The following is a 17500-nucleotide window of genomic DNA, read 5'->3' as shown; positions in this document are numbered from 1 at the left end:
ACGAACCAGTCGACCATAACGTGCAACGTGCAGCGTAGAGGTCGACTTCTTGGGCTGGAGACAAATGTTTGAACTCGAATGTAGACCATGTGGCACCAACACCTCTTTTCCTGCTTTTGCTCAAATTTTAACGATTCTTCCAATGAAAGCATTTCTACATTTGTGATGGGAATAGAGCTGAAGATTTGCTGGAATCCTTGGATCTAGGAACTCCATGGAGTCTTTGTGACCAGATTATGGCAGGATGCAAAGCAGAAAGTAATGGTGTACATGGAAGTCCTTGGTGTAATGCAAACCCCACCTTCCTCCAAAAATCAAGCCCACAGCTTCCATCATTTGTCCATTTTGGTTTGCTTCAGGTGAACTGGTGGTTTACATTTGTGACCTATTATGGTGATGGGGGGGGGGGAGGGGTGTAAAAAGCAAGCTACGAATAAACCACTTAAACTGGGTTGGGTTATTAAATGAGACTTAAGATAGAATTAATTGTGAAGCCTTGTATATTTTGAACGATCCAATCAGAAAGAGTTGTCTGTCGATTATGTATGCAAAAATTGGTGGGGTTAAATTGAGGAGAGAGACAGAGAGACAGAGAGGAGGTTTGGGATATATATACATGCAGCATCAATAATTTCACTTTCTTGTTTACATAATATGTGGACAGTGCGAAAACTCAAACTTCGATTTTATAATACCTGAGGCGTGAAAAAGCGAGACAAAATAGTCGTTTGTAAATGTTATCGTTATACTTCCACAATGTTTCATTTTTTTAGTTCAAATATACGGTAACAAAGACCATTGTTCAGGATATTTTGGGATTACATTGTTGTCAGGGAAATAGGGGGAGGGGGAGCTTAGGGGGTTATGAACATCATTATAAACAATGTTGAACACTAAGAGTGACGAAGCTGACTTGTGTTGTGGGAAAAGGGGATTTAGAAGGAAATTTTCATCAAAGACGATGTCAAGTCATCCGAAACGTCAACCTTTTGCTCATGCATATGGATTGTTTTTGTTTTTTTACACAAAGGACTTTATAAATTACATTTTTGTACTTCTGAATGTAAGATTTGTGTTCACTTGGCATATACAATTCTGGAAGTCAATGCTAACGTCATCAATGACGATGACAAGTTTGCAACTTGGAAACAAAGTGGAATGTAAAACTCAAATATTATATACATCTTCTGCCTGTTATTACTCAATGCAAAGAAAATTAAAATTGTCACCTAAACGAGCTATTGATGAACGCATGGAAATATTTTTGGGTTTGTGATTGAGGGTAATTAAAGTGAAGCAAAAGTCAAAAAAAGATTCTCAAATTAGGAGGTTAACCAAAATAGCCTTTTTTTCTACAGGGTCTAAGGCTCATGGAACAGCGCACGCGCGCACGCGCACACACACACACACACACACACACACACACACACACACACACACACACACACACACACACACACACACACACACACACACACACACGACAACTTCACACGGATGAACGGACAGACAGCCGGTGACCTTGGTGGGGAAGTGACACAACATCCTGGAGCATTCCTGGTGCGAGCAATGCCATCTTGTGATGTCACTTTTCTTTCCACAGTCGGCAGAGAAATTGTGAAATCGCTCTCCCTTCCCATCCCCCTCCCATCTCTTTCATAACTATGACGCACAGGCTTTGTTCATGCTCTGTCCTCCAAATGCTGAGTGTCAAGTGACGAAGCAGCAGGTACCATTTTTCGTCTTTGGGATGACTCGACTAGGATCAGAATCGAACCACTGACCCAGACTCAGTGCTTTGAAATTATTCAAATTACATCACCATGAAGGATGTATCTTATGTCATTTTTTTCCCCAAGTTCTGTGGTTATATGTTGTCCATCATTGGCCGACAGGAATGTCACGCCACTCGTTAAGTAGCTATTCTTGGCCAAGATGTTGTGGCCTCCATCGGATTTTTTTTTTCCTTTGCAGGTGTGAGGCTCATAAAAGAGCAAGGTAGAACTGACAGTGGGACATACATCAAGGAAATGAACGAACAGGAGAGGAAGGAGGGGAGGAAACACTGAAACTAGCAAGTGCAATTGTTGGGGTAAGAAAGGTTAATAGGGATGTAACGAGATGGTGGTGCACTGCTTGCTTGAAGTTTTGGAGGGAAGTGCGAGGCAGAACAGAATCTGTAAGGTGGTTCAATAGATGAGAGAAGCGAGGAATAAAATAATTCATGTTTGAAGTCAGCCTTGATTATGGAAGTTTAACCAGAAGAGGGTTACTGGTAGAATGCATGCATCATGGGGTTGTTGGGGAGGGTTGGAGGACAGAGAACAATGTTGGAGAATAGACGATAGAAAAGAGATCATCAACCTGCCTGCGATGTGACAGCGCCAGACCTTGCGCTTCAGCCTCATGTGAGATTCCAATAATGTTGAGTTTTACATTCCAAATAATCCAGTGGAGACAGATGTGATGCTGTGGCCTCAACCCAGAGTGGAGAACAGTACTTCATTGAGCTTTGGACAAATTTCTGGGAGAATGATTAGTAGCGTTAACTGCTCAGTAGAATTCCACAAAAAAACATTTTCATAATCATTCAGATGCAAACTCAAAAAGGTAATCAGATGAAATAGTTTTGAATTTGGTTTACCTCCCATTCATATAGCTTTCGTGGACAAAGCCGAAGATCATGCATCATGAGACTCGTTACATTATCGGTCGTCCCGTTCCAAAAGTCATTTAAAATAAAGAATTTGGTGACTTGACATCAAACCTCAGCACAAAGTTGGGCCTCAATAGAGCAATGTTTACAAAACCTGTATGAGCTGTGCTGAACCTGACTTACGAGAATGAAAAGATAGTGAATGTAAGAAGACTTGAATTTTTCCAAGGGGTGATGTTTTGGACTTGATGTAAGTGGGACAGGCCATAAGTGCTTCAATGCACAGTTTAAATACATCATTCCATGTGAAAATGTACATATCTGATAGCTATCAATCAAACTGTGTAGTGCAAGCCCTTTTTATACTATGTCCATACTGTTCAAAATCCCAATTCAATCAAGCCTTCAATTGCGGTACTCATGTTAACAGCAGTAAGCATTGAGGGATTTAACTTCTGTATATTGTTGCAAAAAAATAAAACTTCTACAACAATAACCAAGTTGTGTTCTTCATTGACAAGTAATCTTCAATGACTACAAAACGTGTATATCCAAGGTATGCAAAAGCTTAGTTTGAATGAGCAGGTTGAACCAATTAGGCCATGGGCCAGATATGGTCCACGTGCACCCTCCCCCCCCCCACAACCCTTCGACCCCATATTTTTCTGAAGCCTTACGGTCCCCTGAGCATGAATTTAACTGGTAACAGTGAATAAACTGGGACTCATTATCCATTTTCCAACCATATCTGACGGTACCCTCAAAATGTCAGCTTTTCCTCAGTTTCGCATGTAAAAAATCCCCTGACTGATAAGATCTCTGCAGTTGCCCAATAAGCATTAATATTAACAAATTATATATCAAATGAGAGATTATCACATGCAGATTTTAAAAATAGAGTCATCTCTCAAATTTAATAGCATTATGTTTGTCCCAGGAAGTGATGAAGAGGAGTACCTCGCCTTTCCTTTTGACAACTCAGATATCTGAAATAATAACGTATATTCATGCTCATTTTACCTGACACAAACAAATAAATATTTCTAAGATATCACAAATTTTACTACCTTTCTATTGATACCAAAATTGTCCCACACCAACGAAAGATGTACCAGGTATTACGTCTGAAACATAAGTACATCACTGTTGCAACACCCAACATGTACCTGTAAGACGTAAGACAGAAAATATTCCTTACTTCACATAAAGAATTTAAATTATAAGTTTATTGAAGAAAAACAATTTAAATTTATTATGTCATGTCCACAAAATGTCATTGTGCATGGATTACGAATAATATTAATTATTATCGCTATCATCATCACTCTCCAATGCCTGCTCTATATCATCAAATGCATCCATATCTGAATCCTCATGAGAGTCAGTGTCATCAGGTGTGACTTCAGCAATGTCAGCCAGTTGCCATGGGAGGACATCTCCTTCATACCACAGAGGATCAAGGTTCCCATCCTTTTCCTCCCAACCATGTGCCTGACTGGCCTTCGGAATCTGTGGTTGTGGAATATGCGCGGTCTTCCAAATCCGTACTTGGTGGTTTACTCTCCGAATGTGCTGGGTAAGAGCTCGCTTACAAGGTGGTAAGTTAGCCATATCCACATTCCAGTCATTAACCATCCCGTAATGGAGTACAACACTGTACAAGAATGCTTGCATGCCACTAAAGAGGCGACCAGAGAAGTTGGACAGCCTTATGTCATGACTACATTTGACTTGGGAGTTTGCATGAAGGCCTACCCATTAGTGTGGAACTCACCAGACAAGTATGAGAGCCACATAATTCGAATTTGCACATTCCACCTCGTATGCGCTTATATGAAGATGATTGACAAAAAGATGGCTGGGTCTGGGTTAGCAGATGGTCTCCTAGAAGCAGGACTAATCAGTGGAGGATCTTTGGATGGTGTGATGTCCGGGAAGCACTACAACAGAGCCCTACATTGTCACAAGATTATGTTGGAATGTCTTGAAAGATTGCTCATAGAGGAGTACCTCAAAGATATAAGCACTGATGATCTGTTCTCGTCTTTCTCTGATAAATTATCAGATAAGCTAGATGCCCTAGTAGATTCCCACAGCCAAGATACTTTGAATGCTGTCTTGATGGACAATTCCATTGTCCAATTCATAGAGCAGTATGCAGAATTCAAAAAAGGAGTCGCAAATGGATGTTTGGGGAAGACTGCCCAGCTGTGGTTGTCATACATGGACCATGTCTGTTTAATTCTATCACACCTTGAAGCCATAAAGACAAACAACTTTCTTTTGTATGCTGCATCCATCATTCGCATGACGTCTCTCTTCTACAGTTCCGGTGGACAGAACTATGCAAGGTATCTGACATATTTCTCTGTGTTCATTGCTAATATAGACAACTCACACCCAGGGGCAGTATCACTGATCAAGAGAGGAGCTATCAGTGTCGCATTCTCCTTTATCCCTGGCAATCGTTGTCCAGTGGATAAAACCATGGAGGAGACCTTCATGAGGCACGCTAAGTCACATGGTGGTGCTGGAACCAGTGCAGCAGGTACATCTGGACTACTCACCAACTACCAGAGATGGGTTAGGACAACACATGCAAGGTCTCTTTATGTTGATGCTGCACTTGGAATGGCTCACATGTTGGACAGTGGAGAGGGAACAAAGCATAGTGATACATGTCCGACAGAGGTCACAAAAGGAGAGAAGTTGGTGAAAAGGGCCAAAGATGCCATTGGAAGTTTTCTTAATCCTTTCAATATGGAGACAAATAATCAATTGTTGATACTCTCATCAGGAAGTGCTGCATCTGATGCAGTTTCAGACGATGTTCCAAAGGCTGAAGCTGTTGGTGAAAAAGCACGGGATGAATTTATTGAAGCTCGACTGAAGAATAGTAAAGATTTCTTTGAGCCTGTGAAGAGACTGAACCTCAAAACTCTGAGTGACATGAACAAGGTATCTAAGATGAAGACGACCAATAATAAGGTCATACAGTGCAAGCAACAGGGTCATGTAGCCTTTCAACCCTTTGTAAAGTCACAAAACCAGGGCTTACAAGTCGATATGAAAGAACTGTTGACATATCCATTAACTCCCGTACCATACGGCATCGCTACAGCTTATGGATATCTTGCTAAGACTGACAAAGCAAAGGCATTTCAAAACCTGATCAAGGATTGTAATGATGCTGATGTACCACCAACCAATGAAACATTGACTCTGTATGTTGGCAATGCTTGCTTCTATTACCTGAAAGAAATACCAAGTAATTTTAGTCAGGTCTCTTCCAAAGTGTTTGACATCATTGGAAAAACAGGAGATGTGATATTTAGCACTGATCAATATTTGCCTGATTCAGTGAAGTCGATGGAGAGGCGACGTCGGGGCTGTGGAGAAAAGCTTTTACTTACAGGTGAAGCCACGAAAAGACCACCTGATTGGAAATTGTTCCTGTCAAATGATGAGAACAAGATACAGATCATCAAACTTCTGCTTAGGCTCTGGAGTGGTGATAACGATGCATCAAGGTTGCATAGAAGGCGAGTGATGTTTGAATGTGAGAGCATCGCATATTTGCTCACATCTGCTGATGGCCAAACAACAATTAGAGAGGAGCTACCACTGCTGAAATCAACCCAAGAAGAAACTGACTCTCGTATGATACTGTATGCTCAGTATGCTAGACTCAGAAACTATCAATTTGCCCAAGTGAAAAGTCCAGACTCAGATGTATTTTTCATCCCATTACACTATGCTGCCTCTGTTCATGGTACAACTGTCCTGTTTGACACAGGCAAAGGCAACAAGCAGAGGATGGTAAATGTCAGTGAACTAGCGACAGACTTTGGCCAGGAAAAGTGCACAGCTCTCATGGCACTCCATGCTTATAGTGGCTGTGACACCACGAGTGCCTTCCGAGGAATTGGCAAACTTAAACCTGTGAAAACTCTTCTGCGCTTTCCAAAATATATCTCTACTCTGGAGAAACTGGGCGATGCTTGGGATATTCCTGATGAGCTCATTGATGAGATGGACACCTTCACGTGTGCCATGTACGGTAGAGCGTCAAAGGTGTCAAAAGTTGATGATCTACTCATTCGTATAAACGAGCTCTGTGCCAGGCAAAGTCGTCTTGTGCCTTCAGGGAATGTGGATATGGCTAACTTACCACCTTGTAAGTGAGCTCTTACCCAGCACATTCGGAGAGTAAACCACCAAGTACGGATTTGGAAGACCGCGCATATTCCACAACCACAGATTCCGAAGGCCAGTCAGGGACATGGTTGGGAGGAAAAGAATGGTAACCTTGATCCTCTGTGGTATGAAGGAGATGTCCTCCCACGGCAACTGGCTGACATTGCTGAAGTCACCCCTGACGACACTGACTCTGATGAGGATTCAGATATGGATGCATTTGATGATATAGAGCAGGCATTGGAGAGTGATGACGATGGCGATAATGAATATTATGCGTAATCCATGCACAATGACATTTTGTGGACATGACATAATAAATTTCAATTGTTTTTCTTTATGTGAAGTAAGGAATATTTTCTCAGACTTACGTCTTACTGGTGACTACATGTTGGGTGTTGCAACAGTGATGTACTTATGTTTAAGACGTAATACCTGGTACATCTTTAGTTGGTGTGGGACAATTTTGGTATCAATAGAAAGGTAGTAAAATTTGTGATATCATAGAAATATTTATTTGTTTGTGTCAGGTATAATGAGCATGAATATACGTTATTATTTCAGATATCTGAGTTGTCAAAAGGAAAGGCGAGGTACTCCTCTTCATCACTTCTTGGGACAAACATAACGCTATTAAATTTGACAGATGACTCTATTTTGAAAATCTGCATGTGAATATCTTTCATTTGATATATAATTTGTTAATATTCATGCTTATTGGGTAGCTGCAGAGATCTTATCAGTCAGGGGATTTTTTACGTGCAAAACTGAGGAAAAGTTGACATTTTGAGGGTACCGTCAGATATGGTTGGAAAATGGATAGTGAGTCCCAGTTTATTCACTGTTACCAGTTAAATTCATGCTCAGGGGACCGTAAGGCTTCAGAAAAATATGGGGTCAAAGGGTTGTGGGGGGGCGGGGGGTGCACGTGGACCATATCTGGCCCATGGCCAAAATGGCCTCGACCTGTTTCCAGTCACCAAATTTACCACATCATCATCTCTGGACACTCAGTACAATTTGCAAGAGGATATAATGTCACATTTTTAAAAGCAGGATAGCTTGGTTGGCCAGTGCTTTCTGTTGAGCTTAATCTGGGATCAATTTTTAAAAAGAAAAACTGGAACGGCACTCATCGACATTGTGACGTCACCAGATATGCCTCCACCCACATTATTACATCATTATGATTCTTGAACCAAGTTGGATTTAAATCCCGAAACCCAGATTCAAAATATGAAATTATCCTGGCTGTCAGACCATAGGGCCGATCAAGTTGAAATTTAAAACATATATTACCCATGATAACTAGATCATAATTGTGCCGTTTCACAACTGATGAAGCAGTTCAAGAGAAAAATTTTAAAATATTTTCTTTAATTCAATATGGCTGCCAGACCATGTGACCTCTTAATTATTCGTGAACACCCTGGTATCCTCAAGGCTTGGTGAATGTGGGTGAAGTTTCCCTTTGATCTGTCAAGCCATTCTGGAGAGGAAGGTTTTTAAAGGTTTATTTTTCAAAAAATCATAGCTGCCAAATCGTGACATGTGACATCATAGGTAAAGTTGTTTTTGTTCCTCATGGATGGGCAATCATACATGTAAATTTTCGCCTTGATTTGTTCAGCCGTTTCGGAGAAGATTTTTGAAGGTTCCGTTAAAAAAATATGGCTGCCGAACTACATGACTGATGTCATCAATTTTTTTCCCCCCATACCGAGACGACCCTCAAGTTTTCATACTGATGGGATAAAGCATTTGACGCATGCAATTATGATGTCATAACAAAGCCACCTGTGACATCAACAAAAAACAAATCACACTCGTTTCCCATGGGCAGTTCTTGACATGTGCCAAGTTTCAAGTTTTTTCATGGAGCGGTTTCAGAGGTTCAAAGTTTTTCTTTTTTTCCAACATGGCTGCCACACCACATCATAATTATCAATGAAACATTCCAAATGAGTAGTCGCATCTATGGTGAAAATTGTGTCAATTGGGTAAGCGGTTGCAGAGAAAACAAAAAATTAGCGCCGACGTACGTACATACAGATGGATAACCCGAGAACATAATGCCTTCCACGACTTCATCAGCAGAGGCATAAAAAACCCAATTCTAAATCTATTGTTGCCAGGGGTGCTGCAACTGGAAGCATGCCACCTTTGTGCAAAAGGTCACCTGTCCCACATGTATTTAGGTTGAAGTTCCAGTGTATGTTGTGAAAGGGAAGGCCATTGTGTGCTAACACCGAGCCAAATTTTTTTACTTGATGATTAAAGATCCCTTTTACATAAGATGTATGAATTGAGGTACAAGGTAATCTTTTCATTTGGGGCTGTGGCTGAATGTGCTGTTTTCCACGAAGGCCCCTCCCCTTTCCTTACAGAAGCCACCCAATAACGCTTAGAACTTAAATTCACTTCACTGTGAGCTTCGAGCTTTGGTACCAACTCCACAATGTCAAAACATCTAACATAATGTTTTCTCATGTCAAGAATTGACATTCTGTTGGAACCCAAATGGAAAGCTGTGAATGGTGCTCTAAGGAGAACTCAACCTGCCAAGTTGGACATTGGACATCCGGATCCAAAATAAAACTAGAGAGGAGGGGGATGGAGAGTTTGGGCTGGTCGACATTAAACACTACTTTCTTTACCCGTTTTCATAGATGCTTCACCATGCAGTATTCTGTGTACGGGGTATGGATTGGGATGGGGGGGTGTGAATTGGGGAGGGAGTTGGGGTTGTGGGGAATGGGGAGGGAAGGGGGAAGTTATTTGTATAAATTCCTGTATCTTGATTTAATGTGGGAAATTTCAAATGAAGCTTAATCCAAAAGTGGTCATCACTACGAAGTATACCATTACAGCCATACTATAAATAGACAAATGTCATATTTGATGCTCACAACCAAATCATAACAAACATTAACCTGCAAAATCTAAAGATTTAACAAAACAAAGAAAAGCTGATAATATTTCACTGCATAGTAACTTGAAGTAACATTTACATCATAAATGACAAAATCACTCTAGAATGAGTTACATAGTTCGAATGAGCTTAAAAAAGGGTTAGGGAGATGAAAGACAAAATAATGTTTTCCAACCAGCATTTTTGCCAATATGAAGTTATCCTCAGTTCGTTTTGCAAATCGGTCATATTGATGTGCGGATTTATCTGAACGAATGAAAGTCTCTCTGTTCACTGCCACCAGTGTCACAGGCACCCTCCTCTGTTGTGATGAGGTCTATAATGGCTTTGAGAAGCTTTGACTCATTTGAGACGCATTGCCACTCCACCGGCCCAGGCTGCGTTATCTTTTGCTGCAGCAAAGAGTCCAGCTCAGCTCGGAGTTTCTGCATTTCATATCAGACAAGTCCAGAGGAAAATTCTACATTAGGAATGTGGGTCTGTACAAACAGAACCAGGAACACCTCAATTCTTCTCTGGCAATGAGATATGAACAAACACCTGTCCCATGGGTACCTTCACTAGATGCGCGATGCGTTCGGGTGACTTGAACACGATCCAATTATCCACAGCGATGGTATCACGCTCTCCTTCCTTCTGCATGCTGATCTCTCCACCAAAAAATAACAGCGAGTACGGAGACACCTCCGTGCAATCGTACAGGAAGATCTACAAACAGGCAACATGTTCAATAACAAGTCGTATTTCAGAAGCATTTCATTGCACTAGTATAGTGGGCCCGTTGGGCTGATGGAGCAAATTTTCATTGGTCTTCATATCCTTGTTGCATACCAACCTGCTGTCCTGCTTGAGCATTAGCTTGCCTTTCACCAAGTCCAGATGTGCTTGCAGCAAGCACAGGGACTATATGTTTATTATTATTATTTGCATATGATACGACTATTCTTATTTGTAAATACTATTGGTATAAATTAATATATGCATTTTTTTACAAAGTTATCATTATTTTTGGAATTTATTTTGAAACAAGAATGCCATGCCATGGTGGAAGGATGTATTAAGCTGCTGTATATACCTTAACATGGCGTGCGTTTAAAAAGTGGGAATTCTAATGGATTTTTTTTGGTAGTTAATTAGCCGAATCAACACAAGATGTCATGACGATCATTTTGGTGCATCACATCACATTCCACATCAAAACGCTTCAGTCGAACTCAAAAAAACATCACACACACACACACACACACACACACACACACACACACACACACACACACACACACACACACACACACACACACACACACACACACACACACACACACACACACACACACACACACACCATTCATTTATAGCCGAGTCTTGATGGGTCTTCGGGGTCGAAGGAGTCTTTTGCGTCATCGGGGTCTTTTGGGTCATTTTGGGCCCTTTGGGACATATTTTGGGTCCTCAAGGACTTTTGTGTCTTTTTTAAAGTCCTTTGGGTCTTTTGGATGCTTCAGTACCAGGGAGGGATCCGTTGTGCGCAGCACAGATAACGAAATGGCGTCATCCACGAGTTGTAGTTTGGTCCACCAAACACACTACTGGTCTTCATCTTCAGGTGGTAGATAAGCCAGTGGTGGTTGAAATTTGACTGGTCTACATTCACAGTTCCTTGCTATGGTTAAGCTGGATGCTCCAGTACTGGGGAAGGTTCCGTTGAACTGAGCATGGAGAAGGAGACTACTTGGTCCATGAGTTGTAGTTCTTGGCTGTGGTGAGGATGGATTCTTCAGGACCGGGGAAGGCTCCGTTCAGTTTAAGTCTCGCGAGTGGAGATGATGACCAGTGGAGGTGGCGAGTTCACACGCACACACACGTACATGAATCGCGATTTACACATACATATGCATGATTGTGATTTATACACATACCAGCAAATACAACCAGTCACTTCGCTGATGGGGATATTAAGGGAGAGGAGAGGGAAAGAGGGGGATGGAGGGAGGGTCAAGAGAGGAAGGAGGAGAGAGAGGATGGAGGGGAGGGGAAGCTATGAGAAAGTGAGGAGGGTGGGGGGCAAGGAAGAGGGGAAGAGTGAGGAAGTGGGGGGGGGGGAGAAAGGTGGGGGTGAGGAAGAGGGGAAGAGTGAAGAAGTGGGGGGGGGAGAAAGGTGAGGGTGGGGGAGGGGGGTTAGCAAGAGAAGGATATGTTATGCTCGATGATGAAACACACAGAAAAACACACACAAACAATTGCAAAACCCTGCCTCCCACTGCATGGGAGAGTGGGTGGAGGGACTGGCTAAAAATTGTTTTCTCAAAGACATTATTTATTGCATCATTGATTAATTATAAGCTCGCTGCCACCCTCAAACATAAATCACGTCGACGACAATTCATACAGGAATGACAAAATAATACGCAATTTGAGAAGGCCTTAGTTTTGTTTCACAGGTCAGTTTTTGATCGATATTGTTGTGGCAGAGACCTTGTTGTTGCATAAAAAAATCATTTTTCTTCACCAAACTCACACTGCTGGTCTTCATCTTGAGGTGGTAGATCAGCCAATGGTGGTTGAAATCTGACTGGTTTACATTCACAGACTTGGGATGGATGGATACTTTCCCATCATGCTTGGTGTAGATTTTAGCTCTGGGAGGTGAAACAAAATGAAAAAAACAAAAAAAAAAGAGAGCCATGTCATCAATTCATTTCAACAACTAAGTCAATACTAAGAGGTAAAAGACAAGGAAGGTACAAACTGTGTTGGGTGGTCAAACCTGTGCTCAAACGATGAGCATTTTTTTCCCCTTTGCTTTTTATCATCTCATTTTAAAGATAATGGCCAAGCGGCGTGAGCGTTATGCCTTGTCTCCACATGATGGCATCCATTTTCTCTGTGCTCAGACAAGACTGAATTGAACGGAATTTGTGTCCAAACCAATAATAAGTAACCGTGTGGCAGACGTTATAACACTGCCAATAAATTAAATTGGCGCATTTCCTGCAGAAGCACGCGCGAAACGCATTATAGAGTCAAAGCATCCACGTCAGAAATAACTAGACCAATCAAGTCAATGTGACATCAGCCAATCATAGTTTAAAGCGAGTTGGATACGCAGACCACACCATTCATACATATCATGGCTCAGCCTCACTGCCTATGCGTGGCGATAAGTGTCGGATGCGCTCGCAGTGTGACGACATGCTTGTGGAGACGAGGCATCAGGGTTATCAGGGCACCAATTCAGCATTCCAGATTGTGAAAGGCAATCAATGTTCTGCGATTGTTCAGTGTTTGTGCTTGTTGAATGCAGTGTGATGTGACTGAAGACATTCATCAAAAAGAAAATATGGAGGAAGAAAATTGAAATTTGTACATTCTGACCACCATGCTCATCATTCATCATTCTTGACTATGGGACAACCTGTCCATCGAGATGTAGGATAACAGTTTACAATCATTTTAACCCCTTGGTTGATAAAAAAATAACACTCGACAACTTGAAAGAGAGCGCACATCTTTGCCATTCTGTCTAAGGCGACATAAAAGTTTAACAATCTGTCCATTTGAAATTCTTCCTTTTCTCCAATGGCCTCATCTCAGATCATCAACTTGGATTCAGACAAAGTCACTCTATCTTGGACATGTTGCTTCTGCTATCCTAACAATGGATGGAGGCCCTCAATGTCAGACATGAGATCAGGGCCGTCTCTCTGACCATATCTTGTGCTTTTGATACAGTCTGGCATCCTGCCTTCCTCTCCAAACTCTCTGCTTATGGCACCCAAGGCCAATTTCACACATGGCTTACTGACTTCCTCTACTCTCGTAGCCAATGTGTGGCTCTCAACGGAATCCTTTCATCTCCTCTACCTGTCAAAGCTGGAGTGCCATGAAGCAGTGTTCTGGGCCCCGTCCTATTCTTAATCATCATAACGGATCTCTCTGAATGTCCTGAAAATCCTCTTTATTGATTTGCTAATGACTCCACCATCTGCCATGATATCACTCATCCTTGAGATAGGGAGGCAGCATCCTCTTTCCTCTCTGCATACCCTGACAAAATCACAAATTGGTCAAACACGTGGAACATGTATGTCTTTAAATCCTGATACATCTCACATTCTCAATATCTCTCTCCAAAAGAACCATCTGGAAAACCCTCCAATCTACTTTCCGAACAATCGACTTGAGGAAGTTCGGACATTTAAACATCTGGGTCTTACTATCAGTAATGATCTTTCTTGGGCAAATCACATTTCAAAGTTGGACTCCAAAACCAATCTCTGACTGGGCATCCTCCGTTGTACAAAGTCTTTCCTTGGCACACCTGAACTCTTATCCACTTAAAGGCCTTCATCCGCAGCTTGATGGAGTACTGCTCAGAGTCATTTATCAATTGCCATAAACTTGAAAAAGCCACTCCGTGAGTAAGTTTTACAAAGTGCAGAATAAACAAATATAAAAATTACAACATTAGTAAAATAACTCAGTGCAGGTGTAACAAAGTCCACTCAACTCACCCCCTCTTGTTGAAATTGGGGCGGATTTTGGCCACTTTGGGATATAGGCCGGCACAGATCACTGCCTTCAACAGCTTGATATTATCTAAGCAACGCCACACAACAGACACACACTGCAAATCATGCACCTGCTCAGTAAAAGTGTCTACTACTGGAATTGTACAAAGAAGGAATAAAATGGCTCAGCACAAAAGACATTCACACATCATCCATTGAATTTGAATTAAATTTGGATGCATCGGCGAAGAAATGTACATTTGATCAAAAAAGCATTTAAACTATGAAAAAGACAGGACACAGCGAAGCATTACCGGAGTTGATGTTAGCTTTGTGATCTTTGGGGTTTGTGTTCTCGACAAAGCCAGCAGAATGTAGGTGTTCCACAAACTGTGCCTTCATGTTGTGCAGCATCTGTGTGGAACAGGATGAGGACGTGAGTGTGAAAACGGTTTCGCCTGTTTTGCACACCTATCTGAATGCTTCGGGAATGATGTTGGGATTTCAAGTTCAAAACCAATACACTGTCTCAATTTGTCCACTTTTCAACTTATGCTCTTGTCAATCAAGAAAATCACATGGCTGTCTCCTCATGCACATGTGTGAGAGAGGCATTCAAGCAGTTCCATGGAACGAGATACTGTGCTCACAAAAGTCTAAGACACACTTGCTTATTTATGATTGAAAATACCAGCAAGAGAACAATTTCCATATACAATCTCAGGAAAGCAGAAATACAATCTCTGTGTACAATCTCCATACACCAGAAAATACCAGGGCAAGTGGATCGATTTCTTCAAAAAAAAAATAAAAAAAATGCAACTAAAATGGAAGTTTTCAGAATGCTCCTGCCACCATCATCTCGGTGTTTCAGTTCCTCATTGTACACACACACACACACACACACACACACACACACACACACACACACACACACACACACACACACACACACACACACACACACACACACACACACACACACACACACACACACACACACACACACACACACCAAAACATTATGACCACTGACAGGTGAAGTGAATAACATTGATTATCTTGTTACAATGGCACCTGTCAAGGGGTGGGATACATTAGGCAAGTGAACAGTCAGTTCTTGAAGTTGATGTGTTGGATGCAGGAGAAATGGGCAGGAGTAAAGACCTGGGCTACTTTGACAAGGGCCAAATTGTTATGGCTGGATCAGAGCATCTCTGAAACGGCAAGGCTTGTGGGGTGCTCCCGGTCAGCAGTAGCGAGTACCTACCGACAGTGGTCCGAGGAGGGACAAACCACAAACCGGCGACAGGGTGTTGGGCGCCCAAGGCTCATCAATGCGCGAGGGCAACGAAGACTATCCCGTCTGGTCCAAACCAACAGAAGGTCCACTGTGGCAAAAGTCACAGAAAATTTTAATGGAAGTCACGGGAGGAATGTGTCACAATCCACAGTGCACCGCACCCTGCTACGTATGGGGCTGTGTAGCCGCAGACCGGTCAGAGTGCCCATGATGACCCCTGAGTCATCATGTCCACTGTGGAAAGTGCCTACAATGAGCAGGCGAGCGTCGGAACTGGACCTTGGAGCAGTGGAAGAAAGTCGCCTGTCTGATGAGTCCCGTTTTCTTTTAAATCACTTGGATGGCTGTGTACGTGTGCGCCATTTACCTGGGGAAGTGATGGCAGCAGGATACACTGTGGGAAGATGACAAGCCGGTGGAGGGAGTATGATGCTCTGGGCAATGTTCTGCTCCGAAACCCTGGGTCCGGCCATTCATGTGGACGTCAATTTGACACGTGTCACCGACCGAAACATAGTTGCAGACCAGGTACACCCCTTCATGGCAATGGTAATCCCTGATGGCAGTGGCCTCTTTCAGCAGGATAATATGACCTGCCACACTGCACACATTGTTCGGGAATGGTTTGAGGAACATGATGAAGTGTTCACGGTGTTGCCCTGGCCTCCAAATTCTCAAGATCTTAATCCGATTGAGCATCTGTGGGATGTCAGGTCAGGAATGGGAGCATGCGCCAGAGCAGGGCGTCGCTTTGTCCACTTTCCGCCGGTACTCCAGGGGCCTCCGTCTGGCCATCCCCCAAACAGATGCTTAGCCCATCCCCATCTCCTTGAGATGCTGTCAGCCTGCTGCAATCACGAGGCACGTGGTCGAACCATTGTCCTCCTCCACTCATGAGACTCCCTCGCTGAGAGAATCTGGTGAGCAGGATCAGCGTCAGGAAAACGAGCCACATGTCCATACAGCTGCAGCTGATGCTCATGGACTATTCAGGAAATAAATCTCATTACAGTCTCTCTCAGCAACCACTCGTTGGACACAAAGTCCGACCAGCGATAGCTAAAGATTCTCTGAAGAGACCTGGTACCAAAGGAATTAAGTCTCTGTCTCAGATCCTTGGTCAGAGTCCAAGTCTCACATCCATAGAGCAAGACTGGAAGCACCAAGGACCTGAAGACTCGGACTTTCATCCTCCTGCACAGGTACCGGCAGCGCCACACCCCATTATCCAGTGAATCCATGACTCCCCAGGCCCGACCCAGACATATATTGACCTTTGACTCACAACCAGCAGAGACATGAATATCACTGCCAAGGTAAGTGAATCTCTCCACCACCTCAACATCCGCACGACAAACAGGCACAGACAGGACAGCAACATCCAAGATGTCATTGAAAGCCTGGATCTTAGTTTTGACCCAGGATACCCGTAAATCCAGCAGCTTTGACTCCTCATTCAGCACCTCGAGGGCCCCCAAAAGGATATCTAAAGTCTCCACAAAGATGACTGCATCATCTGCGAAATCAAAGTCTGAGATCTTGACAATCCCAAACGATGCACCACAGCTTGATCCCTCTGACATCCTCCCGAGAATCCAATCCATACAAATGCTGAAAAGTGTGTGGGCCAGTACACACCCCAGAAGAACTCCAGTAGCAACTGGAAATAAGTCAGAGATGGTACCGCCACATCTCACAGCACTCTCAGTACCAGAGTAGAGTTCAGACATCAGATCGATCAGTTTTGGCGGCACCCCACGAAGACCAATAATCCTCCAGAGGGCATCCCGATTCACTGAATCGAATGCTTTACAGAGATCAACAAAGGCTGCAAGCAGCCCCTGCCGAAACTCTCGTCTGCGTTTAGTGAGGACCCGAAGAGCAAGGATACGCTCAATCGT

General features: G+C 42.8%; 3 protein-coding genes across 5 annotated transcripts in view; 2 read left to right on the top strand and 1 right to left on the bottom strand.

Moving 5' to 3' along the window:
• ARHGEF26 (Rho guanine nucleotide exchange factor 26) overlaps window positions 1-2451 on the top strand; it is a 92396-nt gene extending 89945 nt beyond the window's left edge. The window contains exon 15 of the mRNA XM_085898039.1: window positions 1-2451. This exon is cut by the window's left edge and continues 71 nt beyond it. Coding sequence (XP_085754165.1) covers window positions 1-72 — 72 coding nt within the window. The 3' untranslated portion in view covers window positions 73-2451.
• A 1846-nt stretch (window positions 2452-4297) lies between these two features.
• LOC147018418 (uncharacterized) lies at window positions 4298-7521 on the top strand. Its single transcript, XM_085900080.1, is given in 1 exon segment — window positions 4298-7521. A coding segment is annotated over 1 exon segment (2838 nt). The 3' UTR covers window positions 7136-7521.
• An 829-nt stretch (window positions 7522-8350) lies between these two features.
• Window positions 8351-17500, bottom strand: part of DHX36 (DEAH-box helicase 36) — a 119996-nt gene continuing 110846 nt past the window's right edge. For all 3 annotated transcript variants that reach the window (XM_085898035.1, XM_085898036.1, XM_085898037.1), the window contains 5 exons: window positions 14611-14710; window positions 14300-14384; window positions 12304-12424; window positions 10341-10493; window positions 8351-10210 (listed from right to left, as the gene is read on the bottom strand). In XM_085898035.1, the coding sequence (XP_085754161.1) occupies window positions 10028-10210; window positions 10341-10493; window positions 12304-12424; window positions 14300-14384; window positions 14611-14710 (642 nt within the window). In that variant the 3' untranslated portion in view covers window positions 8351-10027. The remainder of the gene's footprint in view (window positions 10211-10340; window positions 10494-12303; window positions 12425-14299; window positions 14385-14610; window positions 14711-17500) is intronic.

The sequence above is a fragment of the Eptatretus burgeri genome, chromosome 10, assembly GCF_056783735.1.
Source record: "Eptatretus burgeri isolate ZD-2024b chromosome 10, Ebu_testis_v1, whole genome shotgun sequence".
Classification (NCBI taxonomy): domain Eukaryota; kingdom Metazoa; phylum Chordata; class Myxini; order Myxiniformes; family Myxinidae; genus Eptatretus; species Eptatretus burgeri.
Note: the sequence above shows the minus strand (reverse complement) of the source record. Positions and strands in the feature narration are given on the sequence as shown.